Source organism: Elephantulus edwardii, unplaced genomic scaffold (genome assembly GCF_000299155.1).
Source record: "Elephantulus edwardii isolate Elephantulus edwardi_28Jun2011 unplaced genomic scaffold, EleEdw1.0 scaffold00011, whole genome shotgun sequence".
In the NCBI taxonomy this organism is placed as follows: Eukaryota; Metazoa; Chordata; class Mammalia; order Macroscelidea; family Macroscelididae; genus Elephantulus; species Elephantulus edwardii.
In genome coordinates, this window is record NW_006399761.1 from 628574 (window position 1) to 640433 (window position 11860).

At 49.0% G+C, this 11860-nt stretch overlaps 1 protein-coding gene across 1 annotated transcript in view; it reads left to right on the forward strand.

The window, feature by feature from the left end:
- The window catches only part of LOC102876386 (retinol dehydrogenase 11-like), a 10848-nt gene extending 8021 nt beyond the window's left edge, over nt 1-2827 (forward strand). The window contains exons 4-6 of the mRNA XM_006880995.1: nt 789-977; nt 1535-1641; nt 2639-2827. Coding sequence (XP_006881057.1) covers nt 789-977; nt 1535-1641; nt 2639-2827 — 485 coding nt within the window. The remainder of the gene's footprint in view (nt 1-788; nt 978-1534; nt 1642-2638) is intronic.
- Nucleotides 2828-11860: the final 9033 nt, after the last annotated feature.

The window sequence follows — 11860 nt, forward strand, 5'->3', positions numbered from 1 at the left end:
CAACAGAAGTGCAACCAGGATGCTCCTTAAGAGTCGAGGATGGTGAACCCTCATCTCACCTGCTCTGGGCGTGTGGTCAGGACGGGCCCGTCCTTGGAGAAGGACATCATGCTGGGAAGAGTGGAGGGTCCAAGGAGAGAGGGGTCCTGCAGGGAGACGGACGGACCCAGTGACAGAAACAGTGGTCTTGAGCACGTCAGAGTTAAGGAGCAGGGCACAGGACAGGCAGGGGTCAGATCTGCTGCTCAGCGGGGTGCAGTGGGTGTGGTCAACTCCATGGCATCTGACAGTGGCCATCACAGCAGGCGTCGAGGGAATGCATCCATAGAGGAGGACTTGGGTAGTGTTTCTTCTCCCCTCTGAGGTAAAACCTGTCAATAAAGAACAGTTATGTTAGCTTTTAACAGGCAAGTTGGAAAGCAGTGAGGTACAAGCCTTGGTCACTAAGCATTAAAAATTGAAGAACACTCAGAAAGCATCTAATAAAGTCTCAGACAGCAAGGGGCCATTCTCTTCCTGGCCTGGGCGGGCCCACTGCCCCCGTGGAATCTTCTGGAAGTGGGTGGGGGATTGCAGGGAGTCTGTATACAGGTTGAAGGGTGTGGTCTTCTCTCTGGAGACCCTGGGTTGCCCGAGGGTTCAGCACTCAGCCAGTAACTGAGAAGCTGGTGGTTCAGACCTACCCAGAAGCACCTTGGGAGGTCAGCTCCGCATGGCCCCAGTGTCCAAGACCTCACAGGGCGACAGGATTCATTGTAGTGAGTCTTGATCCTCTCTCCTCTGCCCAGGGGCCCTCCAGAGGGCCGGGTCCGCCCGCGTGGTGAACGTGAGTTCCTACCGACAAGCTTTCGGCTTCATTGACGAGCAGCACCTCACGGGGGCCGGCCGGCCACTGCGTCCCAAGGAGATCTATGACTGCACCAAACTGCTCTTAACCTCCTTCAGTGCGGAGCTTGCCCGGAGACTGGACGGCACAGGTGAGACCCTGACACCAGCTGCTCTGCACCTGTGTTCCCACCGCCGCAGGGCCTGACCTCAGAACACCCAGCATCCCCACACCAGCTGCCTGCCCCCTCCGCTTACCGTTTCTGTACCCTATTTTCTCCCAGCCCCCCTTCACATCTCTTAAACCGCTTCCAGTTCTCTCTTAGCCCCAGCGGCCGTGTCCACCCTGGGTCTCCTGATGCCAACACTGTCCTTCGCACTCCCCTCGAGACCTGCCGCTCTTGACTGGTTGGATGCCCCACTGGGGTGGGCTGTGGACCGCTGGTGTCACTAGCACCTTCCCGACGACAGTTCCTCACAGTCCTGGGCGCCCTCTTCCTTCACGGCACACAGTGTGGTCACACCCGACCTCGACGTCTTCCTGTTTTCCCCTCCTTCCCTTACGGCTTGTGTCTGTTCCTGGAGTGACCACATTTGATGTCTTCCTTCCTCACCTAACACTTGTGTCAGCTCTGGCGTGACGTCCGCCTGGTCCAAGCTCCCCTTGACCCTGTCACGCTCTCTCTCCTGTTGTGTGCGGGTCCGTCAGGGATAGCCGTGAACTCGGTGGAGCCTGGGATCGTGTACACGGACATCATGAAGCACTACTCCTGGTTTTATCGCTTCCTCTTCTGGCTCAGCAGCTTCTTCATCAAGGTAAGTGGAGCAGGACCAGCTTGGCCGTGGCGGGTGGGCAGGCCCTGCCCCTCTGCATCCTTCCCCGGCCGAGGCCTTGCTGCGTGACTCCTCCCGACCTCTTCTCCACCATTTCTTTCTTTCTTTAAAGACTTTTTTCTTTCTCTTTTTTTTTTTTAACTTATTATAAATTTCAATGAAAACTTACAGAGACTTTGGATTTCCATTCATTCATTGTTGCACTTTTCTCCCCTCCCAACCCTCCCCCCTAGTACACTACCCTCTTGGAAAAATAAAAGAAAAATTCTTTCATTGTTGTTTTACAATCCCTACCCCCAAGTCCACTCCACTATGCAGCCTTTGCTCTGGACTCCTGTCATGACAAAAATACCTAATCACACATCCCTTTTAAACAGTTTTCTCCCTCATCTGTTCCAATGCAGTATACATTATTGAACCCATCTTTCTCAGTCTCCCCCCAACCTCGAGGTCAGTCCTGTTTTACAACAGTGGCACCATGCAATATTTGTCCTTTTGTGATTGAGATCTTTCACTCATCATAATGTCCTCCAGGGTCACCCATTTTGAATAATATTGCATGAGTTCCTTCTTTTTCAATGCAGCATAGTATTCCATTGTATGAATATACCATAGCTTCTCTATCCATTCATTTGTTGATGGGCAGTTAGGTTGTTTCCAACTCCTTGCTATTGTGAACAAAGCTGCAATAAACATGGGTGTGCGTATACCTGTTTGGGTGTCAGTTATGGTTTCTTTGGGGTATATTCCCAGTAGTGGAATTGCTGGGTCAAATGGTATCTCTAGTTTGCAACTTTTTGAGAAAGAGTCACACCACCTTCCACAGTGGTTGCACCATTTTACACTCCCACCAACAGTGAATAAGGGTTCCAGTTTCTCCACAACCTCGCCAGCATTTGTTGCTGTTCTGTTAAATTTTGCTGCTCTTACTGGGGTGAGACGATATCTCATAGTTGTTTTTTCTCTGCCATTTCTGCAGAGTCCCCGGCATGGTGCAATTCCCGTTCTCTACCTGAGCCTGGCACGGGAGCTGGATGGCATTTCTGGGAAACACTTTAACAGTTCCTGCGTGGTAAGCCTTCCTGCCGAAGCCGCTCAGGACCCTCACACAGCCCGCAGCCTCTGGAGCGCCACCGTCCGACTAACAAGTCTGGACAAGATGGACTGACCCCTTTGAACCGCCTGCCGCTGCGCAGCGTGGGTCTCTGATGACGGGGATCCCTGAGGCGTGGCTCAGAGCGTGCTGGGCTGCTTACCCCCTGCCCCCCACAGTGACCCCTGGCTCTCCACTGCTTATCCCCCTCCCCCCAGCAACCCCTGCCCCTCACCGGATTGTGCCCCAAGAATCAGCCATCTGGTCGAGTACAATGATCAATCTGTCTATTGGCTTAGTGGCTGGGAGCTCAAACAAGGTCCCATGTCAGTTTTGGCCTCCTCTCCATCACCAGTTCTCCAGCAGAGACATCCCCCCATCCACTGGGCACGGGAGTCTTGTGATAGGACCATGGCCCCGGTGGTCATGACAGGAAGTGAAATGCTGGCCAGAGGGGAAACATCTTGGTGCCTGGACCATGCTACCTGGATGAGGGAGGGAAGTACCACTTGGCATCCTTTGTTTAAGACAAGCATCATAGCCTGTTGACAGCACCCCTTCTCACAGGATGCTGTCTCCCAGCTGGTGTGGGGCCTGGGCTTGTGGGTCCTCACTCTGTCTTCCAACCAGACTAGCCGCTTTTGGGTGATGTGCCATGTAATAAGACCTGTGAATCAAAACCCAGCAGATCCAGTGAATTGTGTGGCCACGGGCCTGTTGCTTTTGTTTTCTGAAGTCTTTGTCCATTTATGTCAAATTTCATGCACCAAGAAATCTTGTTAGATTACATTACATTTGCACGTCTAATTCCTGAACTGACATCTTTGTGAGACTGAGTCTTCCTGATCTGTGAGCAGAAGTGGCCTCCACTTCCTAAACACCGTGCCTCTGGACACTCTATGATCTTTGATAAATGTCGACCGTTCTAGAACGACTTCAGACCTTTTGTTCACAGGGTCACTATGAGTCGTGCTCAACTGCACAGCATTCAACAACACCACCAATCTTGTGTAAGGAGACTCTGGTGTTCGAGTGAGTACAGAGCTGCTCTGGCAACGTAAGGCAGGGAGTTCAAATCCACCAGCTGCTCTGACAGAAAAATGGGCAGTCTCCTCCCGTGCGATTTACAGCCTCTGAACACCCGCTGGACAGTCAGCTAGGAATCAGCTCTGACTGCAGAGAACATAACAACAAAATCTTTACAGAAAATAGAATATATGTGTCTCTAAATATCTTGAACAATTTTGTTAGATTCGTTACCTTATTCTTACTTTGAATTCCATATTATCATGTATTTTGTTGACTATTGCAAATGATAGTTAATACAGGGTATTCGTCTTATATCAAGTGTGCTTAATGAGTTTTTTAAACATCTACTAAGCTATTTTTATTTTAAAAATTCTTTATAAAGCTCTTTTTAGATCAATGGGGTTTTTTTACATAGAAAATCATAATCGCAGTTTTATTTTTTACCCAGTAGAATTTTTTAAAAAATATTTTTTTGATGTTGAGAATACACACAACAAAACCATACCCCAGTTCCACTCTCTGCGTGCATGTTCCCGTGCCATTAATTGCACTTTCCACGTTGTCCAGCGTGTTCACGCCTCCCTTTCCTGACTCACTCATCCTCTGTCTAGTGAACTCTTGGCTCCTGAGTCTCCTGACTAACCTTTCCCACTGCTGTTGACAGTTTGATCCCATACAGGTTAAAAGAGCCCCGTGCTCAAGGGAAACTCTCTTTACCACATGGGGGATCTGTGAACATTCCCCCTCACGGATGTTTAAGCTGTGTGGGGAGTTACAGACGCCCCCTGAAAAGACTGACTTGTGGCTAAACTGAGATTTGAACTTCACTGTCGAGCTCCCTGGTCAATTGCAGCGTTGACTTCTCCTCCTTGACCTTGATCTTGACAGAAGCAGTTTGGACCAGCTTTGTGGGCGTCTTGGGACTCTTTCCCCTGTGCTCAAGGCATTGATTGTCTGTACAGCTTGTGATTTCCAAACACAGCCTGATCTTCGAGCCTGTACCCTCACTCTTGACGGAGGGGTGCAGAATTCATTCCCCTCTGGCCTCAGTTCTGCCCTCCCCGCATCGTTCTGGTCAGTTCTTCAGTCTCCTGGGAATGTTTAGGCTGGAGGGCTTCTCCTCCTGGGTTTGAACCCAGCATAAACTAAGTGTCGTTTGGCTCTTAAAAATTGTTCGTGGGGATATTTTTGGTTTATGGTTTAAATACTTAGTGCAGTAGTTTCAGGGGTTCATCTCGCCTCCGTGGCCCCCAAATATCTGGATCTATGAAGATTTTCAATTTTTTTTCTGCATTTTCTCCCTTTGGTCTGTAGAATCTTTGACCAGAATCTTTCGTAGTGGTTACCATGCAGTTAGTTCTTGTCTAATGGCAAAGGGGACAGTCGTGTAGAGGCCATGACTTGTGCACACTCGTTTCCCCCCCTGTTCTGGGGCTGCGATCCAAAAGGTCCAGTGTTTGAAACCGCTACCGATTCCAGGCAAGAATCTGCGTCCATCAAGATTTACAGTTTTGGGACCACTTCAGGGGATTCTGCTCTGTTTCACAGGCTCTCTGTGAGTTGGAATTGACAGTCGTTTTGTTTATACCTAAATCTTTCTTTCTCATTGTTCCAGGGGAATAAAGACCAACTGTTACGTCTTGATGGCTGCTGGCAAGCTTCTAAGACCCCAAGAACTTTGCAGAAAGTTAGGAGGGGAAGTATTTCACCAAAGAGAACATTCACATAACCACAGACATGTGAGAAGAGGTTTGATCTCTGAGCCAGCAGAGAGCAGAAAGGCTACACAGTGAGCGGCTGTTCCTTAAGAGGGGGATATCAGGCTTGGAAAGGCAGAGGTCAGCCAAAGAGAGGACGGGTTGACACGGTGACTGTGAACAATGGACTCGAGCCTGTCAGACAGGAAGGTGCAGGATAGGTCAGGGGTCACATCTGTTCACAGGGTCACTGTGAGTTGTAGGTGACCTGATGGCATCTAACAACCACAACAAACAACAAAACCAGAAAATAACAAACGCTGGCAAGGAGGTGGGAAACTGGAAGCCCTCCTCTGTCATCGGTGAGGGTGCAGGATGGTTTCGTTAACGTGGAGAACAGCAGCATGGCGCTTCTTCAGAAAGCCTGACAGTAGATGAGTTAGGAGATCTGATCCGGCGAGTCCACTCGCGCCTCATACATCAGCACTTGAGAGAGGAGACGCTAACAGATATTTGCACACTCACGTTCATGGCAGAGCCAATCACAAGAGCCAGAAGGTGGAAAGGGCTTAAACGCCAGCCACGTATGGACAGACACACACAACGTGGTGCACAGAAGCAGTGGACCACCGCTCAGACAGCAAGAGAAGTGGACGTGCGACCACGTGGGTAGAGCGTCAAGGCTTCGTATGGGGGGCCTCTTCACACAGAACCTCATTTACACACAGCAGCCCTCATGGCCATCCGGTGAGAACGGACTCAGAGCTGACCCTCAGCGGGCTTTCAGAGGCAGTAAACCACGCGACAGGAGATTGCCCATCCTCCTGCAGAGCAGCTGGTGGATTAGAACCACATGCCTTTGAGGTGGCAGCCCAACTCCTTACCCACTAGGCCACCAGAGCTCCCCAGAGGAATATTTGACACTTTTATTTCATACCTCATAGCTCTTCCACTTTTCTGCTCTGTTTATATGTTAGTGTTACATTTTGGTTGACTTCCTACCCTTCTCCCCTGGATCCTCCTCCCCAGGAAATCAAGAGATGAATTGCACTGGGAAAGTCAGCTGTCAGAGACCTCTCCAGAGTACTGAAGAGCAATGATGTCAGGCTGGAGACTAAGGTGCACCCGATCCAGGCCATGATCTTCACAATTACTAGCTATGCATCAGAAAGCTGGACAGTGACTAGGGAGGATACAAGGAGAATTGATGCTGTGGTGCTGGTGAAGAGTATTGAATATACCACAGACGGCTAAGAGAACAAAGAGGTTTATCCCAGAGAGGGTGAAACCAGGCTGCTCCTCGGAGGCAAGGATTCTGAGGCTCCGTCTAACATACTCTGGACATGTTGCAAGGAGGGACCAGTCCTTGGAGAGGGACATCATGCTTAGGAGGGTGGAGGGACAACGCAGGAGAGGAAGACCCTCAGTGAGATGGACTGACTCAGTGACTGGGGTAATGGGGGTCGGTGTGTCAGAGGCAGTAAGGTTGGCTCAGGACAGAGCAGGGTTCAGAGCTGTTGTACCGAGGGTCTCTATGAGTCACAACGGACTCCTAACAACAAGAAGTCAGATCTTCCTCCAGTTTACGTTTCTCCAGCCGTGACTGGTTTTGTTTACTCTATCCTCAGCTGGCATTAAGCCAATATTGTATTTTTATAATTGATGAATTTTTTGATGGACCAGCGACTCACTTTTTGTATCCCTCTTGTTCTTATGTTTTAACCTCCCTCCTTTTTAGAAACGTATTAAAATGCTTGTTGTATGTGTGTTGTTGGTTGGTGCTGCTGAATTGACAAGGACTCACAGCGACTCTGTGAACAGCCCTGAACCTGCCCTGCCCTCGTCATCCTCGCCCTCCTGAAATGACTTGAGCCGTTGCTGCTGTCACTGTGTCACGCCGTCCACTTTCTCAGACCCTCCACCTTTCCCAGTGTGAGGAAGTCTTTGTCCCTGCCATCTTTGCAGGCCTGGATAGCCGATAGCGGCTCACTTCCTGGTGCATAGGACACTTTTATTAGTAAACTCATGGTTCTTGGGATTGTAGGAATTTGAGGCCCGGGAGTAGAGGGCAGGTGCATTCCGGTGGGAGTGGAGGGTGGGGTGGGGGAACTCTGTATTTTATTTGGCCAGGTTCCTGGGAGGATTATACGCATGTGAGACCACTTGGAATGAAATGTTTGACTTGGAAATTTTTGGATTTCACAATTGTGTGCGTACAAGTTTACAATTTTGAATTATCACAGAAGAATCTATCTCTTTGCCTAGTTCATTGTCAAACAATAGCATTAATATCACATGCAAGCACAGTCTTTCTGAAGATCATTAAAAAATGACTGAAACAGTACATTGACAGAGTACTGCCAGAAATACAACTGGGTTTAGAAGAGCTTGTGACACTGGGGATGTCATTGCTGATGTCAGATGGATCTTGGCTTTCCCAATGCCTGCTGTCATGGACCTCTCCAGAGTGCTAAAGGGCAACGATGTCAGTCTGGAAACTAAGGTGTGCCTGATCCAGGTCATAGTCTTCTCAATTGTTTGTTATGCATCAGAGAGCTGGACAGTGACTAAGGATGACAGAGAAGAATCGATGCCTTTGAGTTGCAGTGCTGGAGAAGAGTATTGTATGTACTATGGACTGCCGAAAGAAGAAGCAAATTTGTCCTAGAGAGGGTGAAACCAAGCTGTCCCTTGGAGGCATGGCTTTTTAAGTTCCATCTCACATACTTTGGGCATGTTGTCAGGAAGGACCAGTCCTTGGGGAAGAAAATCATCCCGGAAGGGTAGAAATTCAGTGCAAGAGACCAAGATGAGGTGGATTGACACAATGACTGTGGCAATGGGGTCAGGTATGTCACGGGTGGTGAAGTTGGCTCAGGACAGGACACGATTCAGAATAATTTTTAAAAATTTGTATTTATTTTTATTTTCTTGTTGTGTGCCGTCAAATTGGATCCGACTGGCACAGGAGGAGATTGCCCCTCCTTTTCCAGCAGAGCATCTGGTGGATTTGAACTGCACACCTTCAGGATTGTAGAAAGAACCATTTTGCATAGGGTTGCTCTGAGTTGTAGTTGACCTGACGGTACACAACACAGTCTTGAGTCTTTCCTGAACCGCCACCCCACCCCCCACCCCCGTCCCACCTGATGCCTGGCTTCTGCACCGTGTTAAAGGTCGTTGAAGCCACCCTGAAGGGTGGTCTGAGCACATACATATGTTGGGGGGCAGCCAGAATATCCCTTAGAAGTGAGGATACCAAGACCTTGTCTCTCGTGCTCTGGGCATGTTATCAGGCGGCTCCAGACCTTAGAGCTCAACATCGTGCTTGATAAAGGAGAGGGGTCAGGAGAAAAGAGGAGGGACCCCCCCCCCCACTACAGTGGATGGACATGGGGCTGTACCAGTGCGCCACATTCTACAGAAGGAGAAGGGAAGGATCCCGGTGTGTTCTTGTTGTGTTTTCATTTTGAACCATGCAAATGTATCATTGATTCAGAGCACTAATTAGAAATATTTAGATGATTGTTTTTCTAAAAAGGGGTGGTGGTAGAAAGGTTGCCTTCAGCCATTGACTTCTCTAATTTTATGAATTTCTCAGGTGGTTTTAATCTGAGATGCATTGTTATAACGATAACACTTTGTCATTGTTGTGTGCTGTCAAGTTGTGGAGCAGCTAGTGGATTTGAACCATGTACCTTTGGGACTGTGATGCAGCTTCTTACCACTAGCCCACCAGAGCTCCCTAAAAATAACACTATAATTGGTAAATTCCTGACGCTTTACACAGATCATCTATCTTAATCATCTTAAAGTCTAGTGGAATAGACATTATCATTAATATTTTTACTTTTACAAATGAAGATAGACATTACTGTTAATATTCTTTCTTTTAGGGAGGTCTGGTGGCCTAGTCACAAGAAGCTGAGCTGCAATCCCAAAGTCTTGTGGTTCAAATCCGGAAGGATGGGCAATCTCCTCCTGTGTGATTAACTCCACCTGAAAACCACTGGAGGATCAGTTATGGGTCAGTTCCTACTTGACAGTACACAAAAACAACAACAAAAACATTCTTACTTTAAAAAAAAAGTTATTTTTTTTTGTGCGTGTACCGTCAAATCGGATCTGACTGGTACAGGAGGAGATTGTCCCTCCTTCTTCGGCAGAGCATCTGGTAGATTTGAAGTGTGTACCTCTGGGATTGCAGTGCAGCTTTTTGTCATTAGGCTACCAGAGCTCCCTGGGGGAGGGGGGTATTTTTACTTTTACAAACGAAGGAACTGAAGCATTAAGGTAGCCAAGGACTGCGCTATGATCGCAGTTTGTTAAATGGTAATGAGGATTCAAACTCAGCAAAGCATGGTGCTCCCAAAAGTCTTGTACAGGTACCTACAGTTGCTGATTTCTTTCTTTAGGCTGTGTTATTACAGGCGGGCAGGTTGAGGAAAGGAGTTGGCACTTTAAACTTTTTTTTCTTGAAGCCAAAATGTCATTATGTAAATTTGTTACTTTTTTAAAAAAATTAATTTTAGTGAAACTTTACAGAGACTTAGGATTTCCATTCATTCACTGTTGCACTTTTCTCCCTGCCCACCCCTCCCCTCCAGTTAGTTCTTCTCTTTGAAAAGTAAAAGAAAAATATCTTTCATTGTTATATAATCCCCCCCCCCCAGTCCACTCCACTGTGCAGCCTTCATTCTGGACTCCTGTCATGACAATAATACCTAATCACATTTCCGTTTTAAACAGTTCTCTCCCTCATCTGTTTCAATGCAGTATACATTATTTATCCCCTCTTTCTCAGTCTCCCCCCAACCCCGGTGTCAGTCCTGTTTTTACAAGTGACTCTATGCAGTATTTGTCCTTTTTTGACTTACATATTTCACTCAGCACAATGTCCTCCAGGGTCACGCATTTTGATAATATTTCATGCATTCCTCGTTTTTCAATTCAGCGTAGTATTCCATTGTGTGAAGCTGTGGTAACAGCTTCTCTATCCATTCCTTTGGTGATGGGCTGTTTCCAACTCTTTGCTATTGTGAACAGAGCAGAAATAAGCATGGGTGTTACTCTGTTACTTTTTACAGTCTCAACCCCACTGCCAGGTACTGTAGGGTTGGTCATGACTCATAGTGACCCTGTGAACAACAGACCTTGACCCTGTGCCATCCTCTCAGTCTCTAACATGCTCCAGCCCATTGCTACAGTCCCAGTGTCAATCCATCTTATTGAGGGGCTTCCTCTATCTAACCCTCCACCTTTCCCAGTGTGATGTCTTTTTCCAAGAACTGGCCGCTCCTGACACCACGCCCACAGCATGTGAGATGAAGCGTCACCATCCTCGCCTCCAAGGAGCCCCGTGGTTGACTTACTCTTTTAGCAGACCATGGCATATTCAGTTCTTTTCCCACAACTCACTAATTCTTCTTCTGCCATCCTTATTCATTGTTCATCTTTCAGACGCACAGAAAGCAATTGACAAGACCTTGGCTTGGATCAGGCACACCTCAGTCTTTAACGTGACAGCCTTGCTCTTTAGAGGTCCTCAACAGCAGATGTTCCCAATACAACACATCTTTTTATGTCTTGGCTCTGGCCACGTTGATTGTGGAGCCAAGTTGTTGTTATGTGCTGTGGACTGAGATCTGACCCATTGCAAACCCTCCAGCGGGTTTTCAGAGGCAGAAAATTGCCCATCTTTCTCCCTCTAAGCAGCTAGTGGATTTGAACCATTTGCCATTTGGTTGACAGCATAAACCTTTACCACTAGGTCTCCAGCTGTTGCGTTGTTATACTGACAAGTTGGAAGTGACCCAGAGCTGACCTTCCAGCCGGTTTTCAGGAGCAGTTAATCTAACGGAGGCGACTTGCCAATCTTTCTGCCGTGAGCAGCTGGTGGATTTGAACCGCGTGCCTTAGGGATTGCGCAGTTTGCCACTAGGCCACCAGAGCGACCCCATATGTAAAAGAAAGCACCTCCTGTCCATCCTCTAGGGGGCGCCCCTGCCACAGCGGGCGAGGCGGTCCTGCAGCTCCCCTTGGCCGGAAGAGGGCGCTCGCAGCGGGGCGGCTCCCCCGGGGTCCTCCGCGCCGGACCCGGCATCTGCGCATGCGCACTGCCGCAGGTGTCCGGCGGGGTGCCTGACCGCTGTGTCCGCGGCCGTGTTCGGCGCCCAGTGCTCCGCCCCGGCGAGACCGCGGGGAGAGCGGGACCGCGGGGAGAACGCGCGCACCCCTGATACCCGCACCTGCTCGGGGCGCGGGACCGAGCCTCGCGGAGTCGGGCGGCGCGCCGGGCAGTCCTCGCGGGCGGGGCCCACGTCCGCCTCGGTGACCGGTGGGCAGCAACGGGGCGCGGAGCCCTGAGCGGACAGGTACGGAG